This window comes from Chionomys nivalis, chromosome 8, assembly GCF_950005125.1.
Source record: "Chionomys nivalis chromosome 8, mChiNiv1.1, whole genome shotgun sequence".
Lineage (NCBI taxonomy): Eukaryota > Metazoa > Chordata > Mammalia > Rodentia > Cricetidae > Chionomys > Chionomys nivalis.
The window spans coordinates 45,535,784-45,557,265 of record NC_080093.1 but is presented as its reverse complement, the minus strand read 5'-3'; the positions used below and the strand labels follow the sequence as shown (position 1 = coordinate 45,557,265).

General features: G+C 50.7%; 2 protein-coding genes across 2 annotated transcripts; one reads left to right on the top strand and one right to left on the bottom strand.

Moving 5' to 3' along the window:
* Positions 1-11,830: 11,830 nt before the first annotated feature.
* Ptgdr2 (prostaglandin D2 receptor 2) lies at positions 11,831-13,923 on the top strand. Its single transcript, XM_057779476.1, has one exon. It carries the CDS (start codon positions 11,858-11,860, stop codon positions 13,058-13,060), a length of 1,203 nt encoding a protein of 400 aa, XP_057635459.1. The 5' UTR covers positions 11,831-11,857; the 3' UTR covers positions 13,061-13,923.
* A 382-nt stretch (positions 13,924-14,305) lies between these two features.
* Positions 14,306-20,464, bottom strand: Ccdc86 (coiled-coil domain containing 86). Its single transcript, XM_057778550.1, has 4 exons — positions 19,720-20,464; positions 17,100-17,229; positions 15,341-15,415; positions 14,306-15,171 (listed from the first exon to the last, which is right to left on the bottom strand). Exons 1-4 carry the CDS (start codon positions 20,433-20,435, stop codon positions 15,052-15,054), a joined length of 1,041 nt encoding a protein of 346 aa, XP_057634533.1. The 5' UTR covers positions 20,436-20,464; the 3' UTR covers positions 14,306-15,051.
* Between the last annotated feature and the right edge of the window lie 1,018 nt (positions 20,465-21,482).

Below are 21,482 nucleotides of genomic sequence, written 5' to 3'. Positions count from 1 at the left end.
TATAAGGAGGGGTGGGGAAGGCAGAAGGATGCGTGGGCTACTGACCATGTGAGGTGGTAGTCTCTTTCCATGGTTGGTAGTAGTTTCTGGGTGCCCCCCGCCAGTCTCCCACAAGATGGCATGTAGAACCCCACCAAGCCACTCCTCTGTGGGATATGAGCACCTCCAGGACCTGCCAAACTGGGGCTAGAAGATTTAGGGTTTCCTGACTGCCTCTCACTTCCTCTTTGGTTGACTTCTTTAAGAGTGACTAGAAAGGAACTCATAAAACCTGCTTCCTAATGCAGGGCCCAAGAGAGGAAGCTTGGCTCTGCAGGGAGACCGCACTAGCCTCTTTCCCCCATTGCGAGTATGAAGCACGGGGTGTATTCAGAAGGTGAAGACATGGCAGGGCTTTCCAGGCAGCAAGATCCAGGCAAAGGCAACAGGCAGGGAGAAGAGTAGGGTAGTTGAGTGTGGAGAACAGGATGCAGGGGCTGGGGAGAGACAGTGCTAGATTCAGAGGGGCGGTGGATGCCCCTGCTAGGTATCTGGACTACACCTCACACAAAGCTCTCCAGGACCTGTGCCCTAGGAAACCACAGACTCTGATTCTACAAGGCAGAAGAGGGTGCTGGGGCCCCGCTGGCCTGCTGCCTGTTATTCCTGTAACACTGAGCTGGGTGCCGTGAAGAAGTGCTGCATTCGAGAACCAGGACTGGAGGTGGTGGATTTGGCGAGGAGGGGGGTGGGAGGGTGGGCAATATCTTTCTGCAGGCATCAGGGATCACAGACATGGAACCTGGCGTGTGGTGGAGCTGAAGGCCTCCTCCTCCCTGTCCCCGAGCTACGACGGCAACCCTGCCCAGTCAAGACCACTGACTTAAGCCATTCTTTTCAGCTAATCTGTCACTCTTTCAGGGCAGTTATAGCCATTCAGTCATGCCACCAGGCAGGCTGAGCCCCGCTGATGTGCCTCATCTTGACAACACCAAGACAACCATAGTGGCTAGCCACGGTGTCCTCCCTTTGGGCCAGGCTGGGACCAGGCACTTACTTGGCTCTTTTACCCAGGTCCAGAGAGAAGTGGCATTGTCTAACATATGGCTCCTCCACAGGCTTTGGGGCCTCACATTCTTGCTACAATGACTTAGTCCTTATGTGGTTTGTGTGATCTCCTGTCCAGTAGCAACAGCCCCTCCCGCAACTTGACAAATGCAGATTTCCAGGCTGCCCCCAAGTCCTCCTGGGTCAGACACCCTAGCAGATAAGGCAGACCCAGATACTTGGCTTTATCCAGAGCTGTAACGTGTGTGTGTGTGTGTGTGTATGTGATGGTGTGACGTATGTACATGTTTGTGTGGGCATGTGCACATAATCATGTATGTTTGCGTGTATGCGTGTGGTTCAGGCACATGAGTATGTGGATGAGCGTGCCTTTACATGTACAGGTGGAGGCCTGAGCAGTACACTGGTGTCTTCCTCTCTCAAACCTTGTTTGCTGCAAGACAGGGTCTCTCACTGAATCAGAAGCTCGAGGGTTCGGCTTAGGTTAGTTGGCCAGAGAGCTCTCAGGATTTGTCACTGCCTCTCAGTGCTGGGCTTACAGGTATGCACAACCACACCTGGCTGTTTTTTTTTTTTTCCCTTGGGTTTTCTCAGTGTAGCTCTGGCTGTCCTGGAACTCATTCTGTAGACCAGGCCGACCTTGAACTCACAGAGATCCATCTGTCTCTGACTCCAAGCGCTGGGATTAAAAGCATGTGCCAACACCGCACGGACTTTATTTTTAATGGTTTTTTTGAGACAGCGTTTCTCTATGTAGCCCTGACTGTTCTGGAAATCATTCTATAGACCAATCTAGGCTTAAACTCACAGAGATCCACACACTTGGCTTTTTACATGGTGCTAAGGATTCAAACCTGGGTCCTCAGGCTCGTAGAGTAAGTGCTCTTATCCAGAGTCACCGCTTAGCCCTACTTTCTTCTTCCTCTTCTTCCCCTTCTTCTTTTAACTAACAAGTAAATTTTATTTTTTTATTATTTAAAACAATTTCTAAATTTAATTATATTTTGATCATATTCCCCTTCTCCAAGTCCTTCCAGATCCTCTCCCTGTCCTTACTTACTTTTTCAAAAAGAAAAACAAAACAAAACAAAAACCCAACAAACGAAAACCCAATACAACAACAAAATGCCCCCAAACCAGGAATTGAAATAAAACACTACTCAAAAACAAAACAAAACAAAAATCACCAACTGTAACCAAATAAAAGTGCACACACACACACACACACACACACACAAACCTATGGAGTCCATTTATATGTTGGCCAACCACTCTTGAACATGAGGCCAGTCCTGCCTTGAAGTGTTGATAGATACAGTATCATTCCATTGGAGAAAACGGATTTTCCCTCTCCCAGCAGGGATAAATGACAGTTCAGTTGCTGACTAGTGCCTAGGTTTTCATTCATTCATTCATTCATTAAAAAATAACAAAATAAAATATAATAAGATAAAGCAAGACCAGGCGGTGGTGGCACACACCTTTAATTCTAGCACTTGGGAGGCAGAAACAAGCAGATCTCTGCGAGTTTGAGGCCAGCTTGGTCTACAGAGTAAGTTCCAGGGAAGCCAGAGCTACACAGAGAAAACCTTTCTCAAAAAAAAAAAAAATAAATAAATAAAAATAAAATAATAAAAAAAAAAGATAAGCCGGGCGATGGTGGTGCACGCCTTTAATCCCAGCACTCGGGAGGCAGAGGCAGGTGGATCTCTGTGAGTTCGAGACCAGCCTGGTCTACAGAGCTAGTTCCAGGACAGGCTCCAAAGCCACAGAGAAACCCTGTCTCGAAAAAACCAAAAAATAAATAAATAAATAAATAAATAAATAAATAAATAAATAAATAAAACAAAATCTGTCACATTGAAAAAGACAAACCAACAGAAGAAAAAGAGCCCAAGAGAAGGCACAGGAATCAGAGACTCACTTGTTCACACATTAAGGAATCTCACAGAAACACTAAATGGAAGCCATAATGTACGCTCAGATCACCTTCTGCAGGCCTGTGCAGGCCTGTGTAGGCCCGTGCATGCTGCCTCAGTCTCTGTGAGTTCATAGAAGCTTTGCTCCATTGATTTAGAAGGCCTTGTTCTCCTGGTGTCTTCCATCCCCTCTGGCTCTTAGACTCTTTCTGCCTCCTCTCCCTGTGGGTTCCCTGAGCTCTGAGGAGAGGGATCTGACATCCCTTTTAGGGCCAAGTCTTCTAAGGTCTTTCACTATCTGCATAACGTCTGGTGGTGGCTCTCTGCATTTGTTCCCGTCTGCTGCAGGAGGAGGCTTCTCTGATGCTGGCTGAGCAAGGCGCTGATCTATGAGAATAGATAAAACGTCATCAGGAGTCATCTTATGGCAGCTCTTGGTCATACAAGCAGCCTCAGTGGGCTTCATCTTGTAGAGTGGGCCTTCTGTCCAATCAGACGTGGCTGGTTACTCCACAGCTTTGTGCCACCATTGCGCTAGCATACCTTGCAGGCAGCACACCATTGGAGATAAGAAGCTTGTGGCTGGGTTGGTGTTCGTGCCTCTTTTTTGATAGTGTGCAGAGCATCTTCCTGTACCAAGGATGCTGGAACCTAGCGTGAAGGCTGTATGTAGGCACCAGCTTGACAGCTCCGTGTTCAATGAGTTGTGTGGGTGCTGTCATCGGCAGTGGGGCCTTGATGCCAGTTTGTGGAGAGCAACCTACAGTCTTGGCAACAGCCTGGGTTGTTTAGGAATTCCAGGGGGCTCCTTTGATCAACAACTCAATTATATGTAACCCAATCCTGGTACTGGAAGCTTTGGTGACAAGGGATGTCCTGAAGGAACTCCATCTCCTGAATTATTTGGCAATTTAACTTAGATTACCTTCTTATATGTATGTATTTTAGAAAGTTCCTACTGTACTAGGTACATAGTACCCCTCAAATGCTCCTTAACATTAGCTATCTCTCTTCATATTCCTTCCCAAGACTCCCTCTCTCCCCCCTTCAGCACTTGATCCTTCCATTCCAGTCCCTCCCAATCCTTCCATAATTATCTGTTCTTTTTCTTTTCCTAATGAGATCTTACATCCCCTCTAGTCCCTACTCTATACCCACCCTCTGTAGTCTTATGTATTTTGCCTTAGTTATCATCGACGTAACAGCTAATAGCCACATGTAAGTGAATATATAGCATATTTGTCTTCTGAGATGGCGCCTCTCACGTGAATCTGGAGCTCACCGACTTGGCTAGGCTGGAGGGCCAGTGAGCTCCAGGAACCTGCCTGTCACCACTTTTCCAGCGCTGGGCTGTGTCGGGCTTTTCACGTGGATTCTGGGAACCCAAACTTAGGACCTCATGTTTGTGTGGCAAAGCACTTTACAGAGTGGGTCTTCTCCCTAGCCTGGGGAGCTTTGGTCTGTGCCATGCCCTCTCCTTCCTACGGCTCTGATCACTTCACTCACAGCTGCTCTCAGGGAAGGCTGATAGCCTCCTGTCCCCGGGGCTAGCCTAATCCCCTTTGGTCCTTTTCCTCCTTGACTCAGGGTAAGCAGGACTCCTGGCCAGTCAGGCCTTCGACCTGTTACTCTCAGCCAGGGACCCTGGTGACCAGTACCCCCAATGCTCTGACACACTTCAGGGACACTCATCCTCTTGGAGTGGCCAATGTTGAATCCGTTCCCGAGACTCCAGGCTAAGAAGCATGAAGCTTCCCAACATCCTTTCCTGACACTTCTGCCACAGAGGCTGGAGAAGCTTGGCTCTGAGGACACACGTAGAAGCTGCTTTTTGCCACACACAATTAGCCAGGATCCCACAAGGCCCCCCCGGGACAAGGGGAAGATGGTATGTGCCCTTCACGTCTTCAGAAACGCCCCAGAGTTTTATTCCAGGGAATTCGTTTTTTGGTTTCTTTTGTAACTTTATTAGGACTTTTTTTTTTTCATTTAGCCATAAGACATCCTCAGGGAGGGCTGGAAAACAAGCCATGAGAGTGACGACAAGATCAAAACAGAATCGAGAAAAGTCAGAAGGATTTTTTTTTTTCTGGAAAGAAACTCCCTTACTATGGTTGGCACAGAAGTTGTACAAGATATTCACTGTACAAAGGTACTCGGGGGAGGACGCAGGGGTGAGCTGAGATCCCGAGGGAAGTCTGTATAGGCCTCATGCCTTAGTGCTGAGAGAAGTCCATTAGGGAAGGAAGGAGTCCTCTCTTAGCTCAGTCAGCAGGCTGCACACTAACTCCTGTTAAGGCTAGGACTGGGCATAGGAAGCCCTTGTGACTCATTTTTAGTTTTTAGTGTGAGTGTATGTGCATGTGTGTATGTGCATGTGTGTATGTGCATGAGTGTGTGTGCATGTGTGTATATGTATGAGTGTATGTGCATGTGTGTTTGTGCATGAGTGTATGTGCATGTGTGTATGTGCATGTGTGTATGTGCGTATGTGCGTGTGTGCATGTGCGTGTGTGCATGTGCATATGTGCATGAGTGTATGTGCATGTGTGTATGTGCATGTGTGTATGTGCATGAGTGTATGTGTACGAGTGTATGTGCGTGTGTGTATGTGCATGAGTGTATGTGTATGAGTGTATGTGCATGTGTGTATGTGTATGAGTGTATATACATGTGTGTATGTGCATGAGTATGTGTGCATGAGTGTATGTGCATGTGTATGTGCATGAGTGTATGTGTACGAGTGTATGTGCATGTGTGTATGTGTATGAGTGTATGTGCATGTGTGTATGTGTATGAGTGTATATGCATGTGTGTATGTGCATGAGTATGTGTGCATGAGTGTATGTGCATGTGTGTATGTGCATGTGTGTATGTGCATGAGTGTATGTGTACGAGTGTATGTGCATGTGTGTATGTGCATGAGTGTATTGCATGAGTGTATGTGCATGTGTGTATGTGCATGTGTGTATGTGCATGAGTGTATGTGCATGTGTGTATGTGCATGTGTGTATGTGCATGAGTGTATGTGCATGTGTGTATGTGCATGAGTGTATGTGCATGTGTGTATGTGCATGAGTGTATGTGCATGTGTGTATGTGCATGTGTGTATGTGCATGTGTGTATGTGCATGTGTGTATGTGCATGTGTGTATGTGCATGTGTCCACTGTACCCACCCACATACAGGTGTGAGTGCAGTTTCCTGTGGAGTCCAGAAGAGGGTGTTGGAGGCCCTGGAGTTGAAACTACAGGTGGTTCTAAGCCTCCTCAGACAAGTGCTGGCAATCAGACTCAGATGCTGAGGTATTTCTCTGCCCCAGGAAGACATTTTAAGAGCCATATTTTACTGCTGGGGAGTTATTCACCCCAGGTCACATAGCTAGGGAATGGCAGGGCCAGATTCAAATATTGGTAGTCTGGCCCAAAGGTCCTGGTCTAACTACCACACCATAATGCCTTATGGCCTTGTCCATGCTTGTATAGGTTGGGCAGCATATTAGTTATGTTTGTATCGCTGTGATTAAACACATGATATGATTGCTTAAGGGAAGAAAGGTTTGTTTGGGTCCATGTTTTAGAGAGTTTCAGCCATGATGGCAGGAAATGCATGGCAGAGCAGGTCAAGCTCACAGCAAGTGGAGTATATGGGGGAGGCTGTTCGTATCATGCTGGAATAGCAATCAAGTATGAGCCAGGAATGGACGGTGGGTCTCACCATAAAGTCTTGCCCCTACTTTCCTACTTCTGCCTGCTCGGTTTCACAGTCTCCCAAACACACAACCAGCTGGAAATCAAAACACAAGCCTATGGGCACCAGACTCGGGCCATGGCAGGGACAGGTGAACGTTGTCCCGAGAGTGTGTGGGGCGATGCACTCTTAGGAAGGACTGCCAGCATCATGACTCAGGGGAAGGGAAACATTCGGGGTGGCTAAGGGTTTGGACAACCGAGGCCCTTGCTGACCCATGACTTAAGGTGCTCTGAGGAACGCTCTTGCTGGCATAGCGCTGTCCTCACTGTCTAACCCTGACATCTGCCTTATACAAGGGTGTCAAGAGCTCAGCCCTCCAGGGAACAAGGCCTTCTTGTCACAACCTGGGGACACTGACTTTGTCACATGTTTTATTGGGAATGGGATGTTGAAATTGAAGGAATGTAGTAGGAGCTGTGGGCCTCTTCCCACAGCCCGGCTCATGGCTGTCTGGCTAGCTTATGCCCCGAAATAACAACCACAAACTATATTCTTTTAAACACTGCTTGGCCCATTTCTATTCATGTGTGTAGCACCCCAAGGTGCGCTTACCGGGAAGATTCTAGCCTATGTCCATCCTGGGTCAGAGCTTCATCGCATCTGCCTTAGGGAGCAGAGCTATCGAGTCTGCCGGGGAGAGGGGAGCATGGCATCTGAGCTCACTTCCTCTTCCTCCCAGCATTCTATTCTGTTTACTCCACCCACCTATGTTTTAACCTATGAGGGCCAAGCAGTTTCTTTATTACTTAACCAATGAAATCAACAAGATTGATATATAACACTCCCACATCAAAGGAAGGTCCCTGGCTCCAAGAAACAAAGGAGAGAAAGACTTAGGCGAAGGGCTAGAGGGCTTGGTTGGTAAAGTGCTTGCCATGCAAGCACCAGGACCTGGGTTTGCTGACCAGACAGTCCAGCCAATTTGTAAGTGCTAGATTCAGTGAAAAATCTTTTTTTGGGCTGTGTTTGTGTGGTTTTTCGAGACAGGGTTTCTCTGTGTAGCTTTGGAGCCTGTCCTGGAACTTACTCTGTAGATCAGGTTGCCTCAAACTCACAGAGATCCCCCTGCCTCTGCCTCCTGAGTGCTGGGATTAAAGGTGTGCACCACCACCTCTAGTTCGAGAAATCCTATCTTAAAAGATAAAGCATGAAGGGGCTACAGAGATGAAGAGAGAATACTCACTGCTTTTGCAAAGTGCCTGAACAGATCCCAGCTCCCACACAGAACAGTTCACAACTGTCTGCAACTCCAGTCCTAGTGTGTCGGATGTGGTCTTTTGGTCTTTGCTGGCACTGGTATATATGCTGTGCACACACATTCATACAAGTATGCACATGCACGCACACAGATAATTAAAAAAACTTATTTATTAATTATGTATACAGGGTTCTTCCTGCATCTATGCCTTCAGGCCAGAAGAGGGCACCAGATCTCATTACTGATGGTTGTGAGCCACCATGTGGTTGCTGGGAATTGAACTCAAGACCTCTGGAAGAGCAGTCAGTGCTCTTAACCTCTGAGCCATTTTGCCAGCCCCCAGATAAATTTTTAAAAAATATATAAGGTGGAGTGATGGCTCAGTGGTTAAGAGCACTGACTGATCTCCCAGCACCCACTTGACAGTTCACAACTGTCTATAACTCCAGTTCCAGGGTATCCATGCCCTCTTCTGGCCTCCATAGGCTCTGCATGCACATGATGCACAGACATGCCCCTGCAGGCAAAATATCCATACACATAAAATACAATAAATAAAATATGAAAAAAGAAAAGGTGGAGGTGATTGAGGAAAACACCTGGTGTTGCTCTCCGGTCTCCATATACACACAAACATGTGTGCACCACCAAACATGCAAGCACACGTGCTCGCAATACACTCCCCCCAAGGTGAATGGCCCTTGAGGGACAACAGCTGAGGTGTCCTCTGGCCTTCACATGCACGCACATCCTCACCTGCATGCATACCTGCACACACACTCACACAAATTAGGGAATAATAAAATGCGAACTGCTAAGACTCAGCCTTCTCCTACGCTGGACTTGTGGTCTATTTTCAGTAAGAACCCTCAGTGTATAACAGCTTCTCCGGGGGTGGGAAAGAAGCTGCTTTGTGAACATTTACTGAGTGTCAGGTGCTCCTGTGACCCCTCAGCCTGCCCTTACCATGTGCTGTGAGAGGACTTTGCCCTGTCCACAGTGGACAGCAGCCAGCGAGGGGAAGCAACTGAACTCCTAGCCAAGGGTCTCTGCTCGTCCCACGCCCTACCCTGCTTCCTCTGGTCCTCCGGGGACAGGGGCCTGTGCTACAGAGGATCTATGTGTCAGGGTATGGGCAGTCAAGGACTTACACTGTCCTCTGGGTCACAGAGTCTTCCGTGAAGAGAAGGGGCGGACCAGGGCCTGGTGGCCAGGATGGAGATCAAAGACCTTGAACGTAGTGTCCCCGCCCCCGCTCTCTGGGCTGACAGCTATTTCCTCCTTCAGCTCACTCCTCTCCTGCCACTTGCCTGGTGCCCGGTCTTGCTGCTTTCAGGAGCTGCCAGCCTCCCTGGCTCAACCCTGTGCTCACTCTGTGGCTAGGTAAGGAGTCGGTCTCCCCAGGGGCTGGGCAGCCTTGGCGTCCTCTCAGGACTAGCTAGGATGATGGGATGAGCTTAGGAGTCTGGTGAGGGCTGATGTCCAGAAGGAATGCTAGCTAGATGGTGAGCTGTCCAACCCTGGTCACCATGCAGAGCCATCTTAGGTGTGGGGACAGGATCACACAGTGAGATTAGAGAAACTGACAAGATCACCCAGATGGAAGTGGAGGAGCCAGAATCTAAGCTCAAGGCTTTGCAAAGCTAGGGTTCCCACTATAGCAGGATCCTAGCTGCTGGGCACCCCAAGGTCCTGAGTCTTGAAGATGTTTCCATGCAGCCTGAGGGATCAGACTGGGTGGTTCCCAGGAGTGCAACAGCAGCGTCCTCTGAGCATCCCATTTGATGTAGACACTGCAGCTGACAGGGACTGTCTCAGGGAAGAAAGAGAGACGCACGCCTGCCTGCTGGGAGGAGAGCCTTAGCCTTCCTCCACAGCACTGGCCCGGTTTCTGTGCCTCTCTGAATCTGTTTCCTCTTCTGGAGAGCTACTCTCATTGAATTCCTATGAGTGTCACTGCTCAGCAGATGCTAAAGCTTAGAAAGAAGGATCAGGAAGAATTCAGAGAGAATTCAGAGATTGCAGCTCTGCCTGCTCCCACTGATCTAGCTCCAAGACGTATTCTGTCAGGGAAATTCTAGTTTGGTGTCCCAGAACCCCACCCTAGGAAGGAAAGTGGTGTCTGGAATAGAGTAGATTTTTTCCATTCTGGCCACTCTTTCTGTTGGGAAGAAAAGTTCTGAAGTCCCTGGCACCCTCCTCCTCTTTCTCTATCTTCACTTGCATCCTCACGGCAGGCTGAGGACCAAACAGCACCTCTTCCATATGTCTCTGTTGGGTGGCTCAACCAACGCTTTAAACACTCATGTCTCAGTTTTCTTATCCGAACAATGGGATGGAGAGACTGGCACATTTCTTCCAGAGCTACAAGAAAAAGCCTTGGTTGGAAGATCTACCACATTCCACGGAGGGTCATGGGTGCTTGGAACCACCCTGAGTTCCCACACCCTGCTTTCATTTCCTCCATTCTGCAGGGAATATAAACTGATTCCCTCAGCCCTCCCTGACCCAGGCTTTGTCACAGGGCCCTGGGGTTCTCCATGAGGCTGTGAGAATGCACAGAACCCGGCTTTTCCAGAGCACCTGAGTTATTGCTCAACATGACTATTGGCCCAGTGTGGGAATGAGTGAATGGGGATGGGTTTCCTGAATAGACAGGACTGTTGCTGCCCTCCCTGGGTCCCCAGAAACCCCATGTGATAGTTCCTTCAGCCGGGTCTCACGCTTGTCTCTCTTATCTTATTTCCTCTCCTTCTATCAGAGGAGAGGCCAGTTCCCCTGATCTCATTCAATCAGCACATCCAAGCAGTCACCTTTGAGACGACAGCAGCTCTTTAGGAGGAACTGCAGGGGGGTAAGGCCTGGAGTGCTGGACGGCACAGACCCCCACCCATAGGAGGGGCCACACCCATCCCTCTGTGTTCTGGGGACCAGGAGAACGAGTCCTGTCTGGTCTGATCTTTGTGATCTTGGACAGGTTCTTAATATTAATCACAATGGTATTGATACAGCGCCTGCTTTCTGCCAGTTCCCTGTGTGTATATGTGTGAGTATGTGTGAGCCAGAGGTCAACCTTCCATATTCCTTAGCAGCGATCACCTTAAAAAGATTTATTTTTAGTATTTTAAAGTACATGTGTGTGCATATGAATGTAGGTATATGCATATGTGTGTGTCAGTCAGATGTCAACCTTGAGAGATGTTGCTTAAGGAGCAGTCCACCTTAAAAAGGTTTTTATTATTTTAAAGTGTGTATGTGTGTGTGTGTGTGTTTGTGGGTATGTGTGTGAATGCAGGTGCCTGTAGAGGCCAAAGGAATTGGGTCCCCTGGAATTAAGTTATAAAGGCAGTTGTGAGCTGCCCAACATGGGCACTGGGAATCAAACACTGGTCCCCTGGAGATGCAGTATGTGTTTTCTGTGGAGCCATCTCTCCAGTTCCCTACCTTGTCTTTTTGAGTTAAGGTCTCCGGGACCAGGGTTTCACTGATGAGTTTATGCTGGCTGGTCAGTGAGCCCCTTGGATCTACCTGTCTTTACCTCTCCAGCCCTGAGATACAATCATATGCCACTATGCCCTTCTTTATACCTGGGTGCTGGGATCAAACTCAGGTCCTCTTCTATTTTTCCCACCCACCCCACACCCTTTTGAATAGGTCTCATTTTCTTGTTCAGGTAGTCCTACAAGCTAGGGACTGTTGGGAGAGACACCCATGTTAGGGGGACACAGGCTCAGGAAGGCTACACTTGGCTTGCCCAAAACTGCATTGAGGGAGGAGGGCAGCTGGAATGTTAGTTCCTTGCCTTGTTCAGCTTCACTGATTCCTAGTGTCCATTCTATTGCTAGGATACTGGCAACTCTGAAATAGATTTGTCTCTTGCCCAGGCTGCAGGCTTCTGGTTCCTGGGTGCCAAGCTCAACCCTCCTTTCTTCCATCTCGCCATGGCCAACATCACATTGAAGCCGTTCTGTCCGCTCTTAGAGGACATGATCCAGCTTCCAAGTCACAGCAACTCTAGCATCCGCTATATTGACCACGTGTCAGTGCTGCTGCACGGGCTGGCTGCGCTGCTGGGTCTGGTGGAGAACGGACTCATCCTGTTTGTGGTGGGCTGTCGCATGCGTCAGACGGTGGTCACCACCTGGGTGCTGCACCTGGCGCTGTCTGACTTGCTAGCCTCCGCCTCCCTGCCCTTCTTCACCTACTTCCTGGCGGTGGGCCACTCGTGGGAGCTGGGTACCACCTTCTGCAAGTTTCACTCCTCGGTCTTCTTTCTCAACATGTTTGCCAGTGGCTTCCTGCTCAGCGCCATCAGCCTGGACCGCTGCCTGCAGGTGGTGCGGCCGGTGTGGGCACAGAATCACCGCACGGTGGCGGTCGCGCACAGAGTCTGCCTGATGCTCTGGGCTCTGGCGGTGCTCAACACAGTACCCTATTTCGTGTTCAGAGACACCATCCCGAGGCTGGATGGCCGCATTATGTGCTATTACAATATGCTGCTCTTGAACCCAGGGCCCGACCGCGACGCCACGTGTGACTACCGCCAGAAGGCCCTGGCGGTGAGCAAGTTCTTGCTGGCCTTCGTGGTGCCTCTGGCCATTATCGCCATGAGCCACGTGGCCGTGAGCCTGCAACTGCGCCACCGTGGCCGCCAGAGGACAGGCCGCTTCGTGCGCCTGGTGGCAGCCATCGTGGTGGCCTTCGTGCTCTGCTGGGGGCCCTACCATGTCTTCAGTTTGCTGGAGGCGCGTGCCCATGCTGTCCCCAAGTTAAGGCAGCTCGTCTCACGCGGGCTGCCCTTCGTCACCAGCCTGGCTTTCTTCAACAGCGTGGTCAATCCTTTGCTTTACGTGCTCACCTGTCCGGACATGCTGCACAAACTGAAGCGCTCGCTGCGTTCAGTGTTTGAAAGCGTGCTGGTGGAGGACAGCGACTTGAGCGGTGGATCTGGCAGCCGCCGCCGCCGTGCCTCCTCCATTACCACAGCCTCCACGCTCCTGCTGGCTGGCCGCCTTCCCCGACTGCATCCTGCCCGGCTGATTAGCTGGATGCGGAGTAATGGTGCAGAGCCCCAGCAGAGCGTCCCAGCGCAGGACCAGAAACAAGGCTCACGGAACCTCGCCCTGAGCTCCACCTCCGATTAGACCAGCACAGCCCAGGTGGCACGCCAACACACTCCTGGCATCTCACCATACACCTTTGAAAATGTACATAGCCAATGCTAGGCCCAGCTCATCTCTCTCCCGGGCAGGACCCAGGGAACCAGTTTGTGAACTAAAAGCGGTCTTTCCTAAACACTTTAATCTTGCAGCGTGGAGCTGGGAGAGGATCAGCAGGGTGCAGAAGTGGCCTTCGGAGGCGAGGCACTACCTGGTTCCTGACCTCCACATTTTTACATTTTTAAGAACGGAAGTACTTGAACTGCCTAGGGATCTCGCTAGGCTAACAGGGATGAGATTTTGTACTTCTAATGCCTCCCAGGCAGCTTGCCCATGGACAACTGGAGTCACACAGGTTAAACCCACAGCCCACATCTCATAAGGCACTGCTTTGTGGACAAGGAGGAAACTTGTTCATTGCCACGAACAATGGTGTATATGGGGTGACAGTGGCCAGAGGGTTAAGCAGTTTCTAGCCTACCACCTTCACTTTTAACGCCCTCCCCACTGTGGTCTTTGAGTCTGATGCTTTATCACACTTTGTTGGTTGTGTGATGGGTGTGTCAACTCCGGCTCAGGGATCTAACTGCTTAGTTTTAGAGCTGCCGCCGCCAGAGGCTACATTCCATCCTTCAGCATCTCAGGTTCAACTCTACCCAGAGAACATCCTCCAGCTACCCTGGGTATCACAGCTGCCTCAGGACAGGGCCCAGCAGCTAAAACTGGCAACCCACAGGTGTGTGTGTGGGGGGGCACCGTGCACCAGCCACGGACCTTCCACCGCACTTCACCTAAAGTCTTGCCCACCACGGAGGGACGGCTCGACTCATCTCTACATTCCAGGGGAAGGGGAGTGGCTGTCAGTAGCTGGAGGATGTGAAGGGCAGAGACTAGACGTTCTCAGGATCTCCTGAACCAGGGGCTGGAGAGATGGCTCAGAGGTTAAGAGCACTGCCTGCTCTTCCAAAGGTCCTGAGTTCAATTCTCAGCAACCACACGGTGGCTCACAACCATCTGTAATGGGGTCTGGTGCCTTCTTCTGGCCTGCAGGCATACGTGCAGACAGAATATTGTATACATAATAAATAAATATTTTAAAAAAAAAAAAAAGGATCTCCTGAACCACCAAGGCCAGGCTGGTTGTCAGTTCTCAGTGGCAGGTGCACAAACTGGATGGTAAAATGTCATCCCTCCACCTCCCCCAGAGCACATCTGTCAGACTATGCATTTCCATTGTTTATTAGAAGATTGAAAACCCAATGGGGCAGGGACTTGTCTTTCTGGAAGCCCAGACTGTACTTGTGCAGACATTAATAAACACTTCTGTGGAAGCCCAGGTGGGCACGGCTCAAGTCCTAAGGTTTCTACAGTCCAGTGAAGGGGTACTAGAGAGGAACCCAGTTCCCTGCAACCTCCCCATTTACAGGAAGGGGCAGGCTTCAGTTACCAGAGGGGACAGATGAGCAGAAGTCACAAGTGATCAAGGTTGTTGGCCTTTGAGAAATGGAGGAGCTGACATCTGACATCAGGCCTCCAGAGGCTAGACTCTGGACCCCGAGGCACGAGTTAGTTACCAGCTCACTGTGGAACAAGTCACAGTTCAAGATCTTTTTTGTTATTGTTTGAGACAGGGCTTCTCTAGCCCTGGCTGTCCTGGAACTCATTCTGTAGACCAGGTTGGCCTCAAACTGAGATCTGCCTGTCTCTGCTTCCCGAGTGCCGGGATTTAAGGCATGTGCCACCACCGCCTAGCAACAGTTCAAGATCTTAAGGCACTTTGGAAAAGACCTAAAAGGAGATGGAGAAAGTTAAATCTCTCCTGAGACCCTGTGAGGTCCTGGGTTCCCGCTGGGCTTCACTCCCCGTCTTATTGCGACAGAGTTGGTGTGCTGGCCCCAGGAGAGATGTCTGACAGTGGCCTGAGAGGTGGCTTGTTGTGGCTCTTGACTGGTGGAGGCCTCCATGCTGTCCTGAGCTCAGACCTTGGCCACAGGCCGCTGGAGTGGCTCCTTCTGGAGCAAGGCCAGGGTGTCTCTCTTTTCAATGGAGCGCAGCTGCTTCTTCTTCGCCTTCTTGATCTTGGCGGGGTTTCGGATCTGGGGAAATAGGAGGAATCAGTATAGCTGAGGACTCTTCTCTGGGGAAAAGGAAGGCAGGGGCCCAGGACTGCAGCAGGACAGTGGACTGTGTAAGGCAGGGAGCCCAAGCACCTTACTGGCCTCTTTCACCTGGCCACACCCGCATCTCTTGGATGGGTGTACTCACCACTTGGACAATCTCAGCCTTCCGCTCATTCTCGAGGCGGCGTTTCAGGTTCTCTGCCCGGCGTGCCTTCTTCTCCTGAAACACACAAAGGGGATCTCAGGCCCTGGTGAGTGAGAACTGGTACAACCAGGAGATGCCTGCTTAGACTCCAGGCTGTTCTATGGGGTGGGTGGAGGCCTAGGCATTTCTGGGGAAGAACAATGGTACATTACTTAGGTTGTGGGCCTGGAGCTGAGTCTACTGTGGCAAGAGTACCTGGCTTCAAATTAGAAAGAAGGTGTGGGCAGAGATGTAGGTGCCTTCCCTCCCAGAGGTCCCATGTACTAGCTGCCAGGGAGAAGGCTATATATGAGGTTCCCTCCTTCATGCAACTTTCCCAGGGTTCCTTCTGCCCAGGCTCAGGCGTACCAGAATGAGGATGCAAGGTCAGCATATTGCTGGGCTCTGCACCTGGTCCCAGGGAGGGCTGGGCAGACTGAGCTGTCAAAAGGCTCTGGAGGAACTTGGTCCAGGTTAATTTTCATTTGGATACTCTCTAATTAGGTTATTGTGGCTGAGTCTATGCCTCCACTTCCTCACCTCACAGTAAAGTTGACCACAGGTCCCACCTCACCAGACTGACTTGAGAAGTAAGTGTGCAATCAAGGCTTGGATTAGTACCAGCTCTGGGGACATTCAGAGCCTTTTCCGGGGGCGTGAAGTCTGGGGTTTCTTAGCTATGCTGCTATTGTATCCCAGCAGGGCTAGGACAGGGATGGTGGCTCCAACATTAAATGGTATATGGTCAGGGCCTTTTGTGACCTTGACAACTTTGAGTCATCAGGGTAGCCTGGGCCCTTGGAGAGGAAGTAACCTTTGCTTCTATGTATCAGGAGGCTGGGAGGATGCACATCTCCAGTTGCTCGTGAGATGGCAACTGTTTTGCCCAAGAGGGAGCCAAGGCTGCACAGGAAGGGATGACGCCTCAGTAACAGACGGGTCTGGAGAGACTCAAAGTAAGGTGGAGGAATGATGCCCTAGTGGCTGGCCCATCCCTCTTCTCAGTGGCCAAGCTGGGTCTACAGATCGGAGACAAGCTGCCTGACTCTGGATCAGTGCTCCTTCTATACCTTGGGCTCACCAGACTAGAAGTGACACCTGAACTTAGTCCCGGGGACAGTGCTGCTGACCTTGCTTACTGAGTACTGCCTGTTGAAGTGACACTGGGAGTCTCCCTAAGGCTTCCTGGAGGCGGAAGGTGTTAGAAACGAGCCTCTGTGGTGCTGGGCCCAAGACCTTGTGCGTGCCAGTCAAGTGCTCTACCACTGAGCTACGTCATGGGCACAAACCTTAACGAGGACATTTTTGGTTATGAGATGGGGGCTAGGGAAGTGAATTGAAAGGGAAATACAGGGACCACCCATGGGCCAGTGTGTAGAAGTCTCTTCTAGAAAGACAGCAGATTTGAGATAAGCTTTTCCCTCGTAAGCAGGTCTCAGAGAGGGACTGAGTTCACAAAATTGAAAACTCCTGCCACCAAGATGGCTTGCTGGCCTCCACCTTGGGCACCTCACTCTACTTCCATGCCTCCTGCATGCCCCTGAGCCAGAGATTTAAGTGGACGGCAGAGTGGGAATCCCACCACGGTCCCAGACTATACTTTGTCCCCCTGGGGCCCTCATCCCAGAGCTCTGACTAAGTCATACTCCCGCAGTCCTTGTCTGCTGAGCATACATGTATTTGGCCCCTGAGATCATAACTTGGCCGGATGTCCTGTTACCTGCCGGCGCCTCTGTTTCTCCTCCTCTAGATGCCGGGCGAAGTCCTTGGTCAGCTTCCTCTCCTGTCGCTCCTTCATTTTCCGCTGCCAGGAGGTACGCAGGGGCTTGTCCTGAACCATCTGGGAGAACCTTGGCAGGAGAGGAGGTACTTAGGGGACCACTGTGATGCTGCCTTCACACCCTGCTCTCACTGGGTTCTGGGTCTGCTTCCCGTCCTCTCCTGCCTGCCTGGCATTCAGCCTTCTATAGAAACTTAGGGTGGACAGGCCATCAGGCATGTGGCTCTAAGGTCAGCCTGTGCTGTCCATTCTAGAGGAACAAACCAAGACCTTGAGAGTCTTCTTCTTCCTGAGTATAGGTTGGGACTTGAACCTTTCTGTACCCATAAAGCCTCAACTGTGAAGTTTTATTGCCACCAAACATGGTAACCTGTGAGTGAATGTCTGTGAAGATGAGGTGCTCATTCCCTAGAGGGGTGTGGTTTTAATTCCAAACATCAAGAACAAGGGGGCTTTTTTTTTGTAACAATTCTGATTCTTTCCCGGATTGTGGGATGTCAAAGTGGTGGAGTGGGACTAGGGGATTTCTGACAAGTCTGGCTTCTCTGGAGAGTCAAATGTTCTAGAGCCATAGAATGGGGTGACTTCTGTGAGGACATATTTAGGGTATGCTTAAACATTCTAGGAGGTAAAGTGCAGGGAAACGAAGCTGGGCCGGGAAATGTTGAGAACTGGGAAGCTGGTGTTGAGACTCATAAAACTCAGCTCTTCCCTTTCTGTACGCTTCAAGAGTTCTGGGACAAAATTAAAACGAAAACAAGTCATGCTCAGTTTCCCCTCGGTCACTTGCCAAGCCTGCTGAGCGTCCCTTGGGCCTTCTTTTCCCAGAACTCTAAGACTCTCAGCAGATTGTTCCACAGTGTCTCTCTGCTCCCCACACTTCAGCCCTGACTCCTGCGGGAGTCCTATTTTCCTACTGCAGGGTCTCTTGAGGCAACCCTGGATATATGCTGGGCACTCAGGTCCTGACCACGTGAAGGTCAACACTGCTTTTCTGAGCTGTCTGCTCCCTTCCTAGGAGTCTGACACACAAAGTCTGGAACTTGGCCCCAGGCTCATTCATAAGCAGTCTAGTTCTGCCCTGCCCCACTGCACTGTTAACTTCTGATATCCTCCCCTGCCAGGTCCCTAAAACAGAGCAGTGGGTGCATTGTGGACTTCCTTCCTACCCTAAAAAACCGGGATTTGAGAATCCTGAAGGGACAAGATGATGGAAGCCTGGAGAAGTCAGAGCCACAGATATGGTGCTATGTCTTCTCAGAGCAGCAGTGTCAAGAGCATGCTGCACCACGGAACCGGCCCACATCTCGTCTGCCCTCAAAGGGAGTCACCATGCACAGGCTGCTGTAGCACTTGAATTGTGGTTCATGTTAAGAAAACTCATAGGATCTTGACTTCATTTCATAAATTTAATGTAAACAGTCACACATGGCTGGTGTACTCACTAAAGTATTGAGGCAGTGCTGATGTACAGCACCAGTTACTGGAGATGGAAGACAGGCCTGGACATCTGGTCCTGAGCCCGTCACTCACTGCCTGTGTGACCCTCTCAGCTATAGCACCTTCCTGTGTGCAGATAATGGAGTGCAGAGGGGTAACAGCTTGGGAGAGCTGGGACTAAGTACCCTCCTATCCCTTACTGGTGGAATGTTCCAGGTCCGCTTCCCAGTTCTGCTGATTCCTCTCTTCTTTCCACTCACCGTATCAGAGCCTCTTCATACTCACTAAACCCATCCTCCCCATCCGAGAGTGAGTGCAGGGCCCAAGGCTCTACACTGAACTCAGGTAGCTCCATCACCCTCTTCCCAGCCTGAATCAACCTCTTTGCCTGGTTATGTGTGGCCATCAGTGGCCTAGATACTGTGACTTGCTGACACAGGGAAAGGGGTCATTTCAAAGTTTCTGATTGGTGCCTTTTTCTATAAGCTTCACTGTCTTCCGTTTAATGGGGTGTGCATGGGGGAGGAGCAACACCCAGTGCCTGGGCTATAAGATGATGTCTGTGAGGAGCCTGCACGAAGCCTAGCAGTCAACCCTCAGTCAAGGCCATTTTCTTAATGCCCTGTACCGAACAATGAAGGACTCTTGTCTCTGGCTGAAATTTCAACTGAACCCCACTTCTCTTTTCCTGCTGTTTTTCCACATGAGCCTCTTTATTCCTTCACCCAAAGATAATCACCAGATGTGGTAAACAAAGTAAATATTCTTGGAACGAACTCTTAACTCCGGACAAAGAGGACAGAAGGGCCGGGTGTGGGGGCGCAGGCCTTTAATACCAGCATTACGGCGGCAGACGGAGGCAGATCTCTTTGGATTCTAGGACTGCCGGTGCTACACACTGAGACCCTGTCTTAAAATAAAAAAGGATGGGAGGGAAGCTCACAAGAACCCCGTCGAGGGCAGACAACACTAGAGAAATGACCACTGAGGGTCTCCCTCCCCAACCTCAGGGCATTTGACATTCTGATTATCACCATGTTTGTTAACTTCATTCGGGCGAAGGCAAGGGTCCAAACACACGGAGAGCCCTACCCACGGCCCATGCTACCCCCTACTTTACCTCTTCTTAGAGCGGTCTTTCCACACACGCCCGGATTTGGGCTTCCCCTTCGGGATTACAGGAAGCTCCTCCTTCTCCTTCAATTTCTTGGGTGCCGGGGCCTGGGGAGAAGATATAAGTCGCTTCTTTATATCATGGCCTCCTGCCACCGTCTTGCCAGCCGGAGGTAGCCTGCTTGGTTCCTGCTGTTGCTCTGAGAAGCTGGGTGCCTGGGATGTCAGCTCTTGTACTGGCTGCGAGGGCTCGGGACCCGGTGCTTGCTGGCCCGGGCAAGGCTCTGGGGATCCTGGTACCAACTCCTCCTTTGCGTGGACCATCTCTGAGTCCAGTTCTCCCAGTGTGGCAGAGAATTTGGATGACTCCTCCCGTTGGGGGGTTTCCGGACTCGATTCTCTCTGTCCTGTAGGTGACTCCAGGCCCACATCTTGCTGAGGCTGGAGGGACTCCGAGTCAGGCTCTGACTGCCTTTGGGGCGACCCAAAGCCTGTATCCTGTTTCGGACAAGGTGATCCGGGGCTTGTCTCCGGCTGAGGTTGGGGAGACGCAAGGCCCAGTGGCTGCACTCTCTCAGACTTCGGCTCGCTGGTTTCTTCTGGGTTCGACTCGAACTCTACAAGGGCCCGTCTCGCTCGGGAAACTGCAGGATCAGGAAGGGTCTTTCCGGACACAGGTTTCAAGCCTTCAAGCCGCCGGCTGCGCCTCAGCGGCGTATCCATGGTTCACGTGTAGCCCCCGTCGCATTCGGTACAACCGGCGCCTTCATATGACGTCAGACGCAGTCACTTCCGTACCGGGCAGGAAGCGCACATCTCGGCGACGCAGTACTGGTGGTGGCGCGTGGTAAAACAAGGCCCCCCGCCCCTAGACTCGCACACGCGTGCGTAGCGAGCGTGAGATCGTTGTTTAGCGTCTAATGAGTCTGGTTGCTGTGTTTCCGGTGTGCGTTTTGTGTGTGTATGCGTGCTTGTTTTTTTTTTTTTTAATGCTATTTCTAGGTGCTGCAGAAGTAGGGGCCCTTTTATTTTTATTTTTCTGTGAGTAGAGGTTGGTGAGAAGACCGAGGGAGTCGTAGGCAGGGGCGAAAGATCCTGTTAACTCTGTAACATTAGGGACTTGAAACGTCGCGCGTTCTTCTGACCTCAGTTTTCTCTTCTGTAACAGAGGTTTTTGCTCTGTGTTACAAAGGAGGATGTGCTGGGTCCTCTATTGAGCGGGAACTCTTAAGTCTTGAGTTGTGTTATACGTTCCCGCCCTTGCCACCTCCCTGGTCAGTCCCCTGCCTCCCTGGTCCCTCTCCGGGGGTGCTGAGAGCCCTTCTGTTCCTGATCCTAGGACAGCTCCAGGGAGTTGTTGGGCACTATTTCTCCCACCTCTTCCAGCCCCCAATTCTCGAAGGAGTAGGTTCTGTTTGGTTACTTAAATCCCTGCCCCTGCTTGAATGGCTCAGTACTCAGAATTACGCCATGGGCTGCCCGAGGGCTCGGGAGGAGCTGCTGTGCCTCTGCTCCTGCTGCAGGCTACCTCAGCCCACCTGGCTTCCTGACACTTAACCTCCTCCGCCTTGGGGGATCACTTGCAAATGATCAGATCGCATCCCAGGTCTACTTAAAACAGCTCAGGACTAATTTTATGTCCTTTATGTAATTTTATGTCCAGGGTGTGTGAGAGGTGGCTTTTGAATAGAGGACTTCGGGTGTGCCTCTGATACATATATGCGAGAGTCCTCTTGAGCCCAGCCTGCCACTCTCATAGTGCAGAAGTCA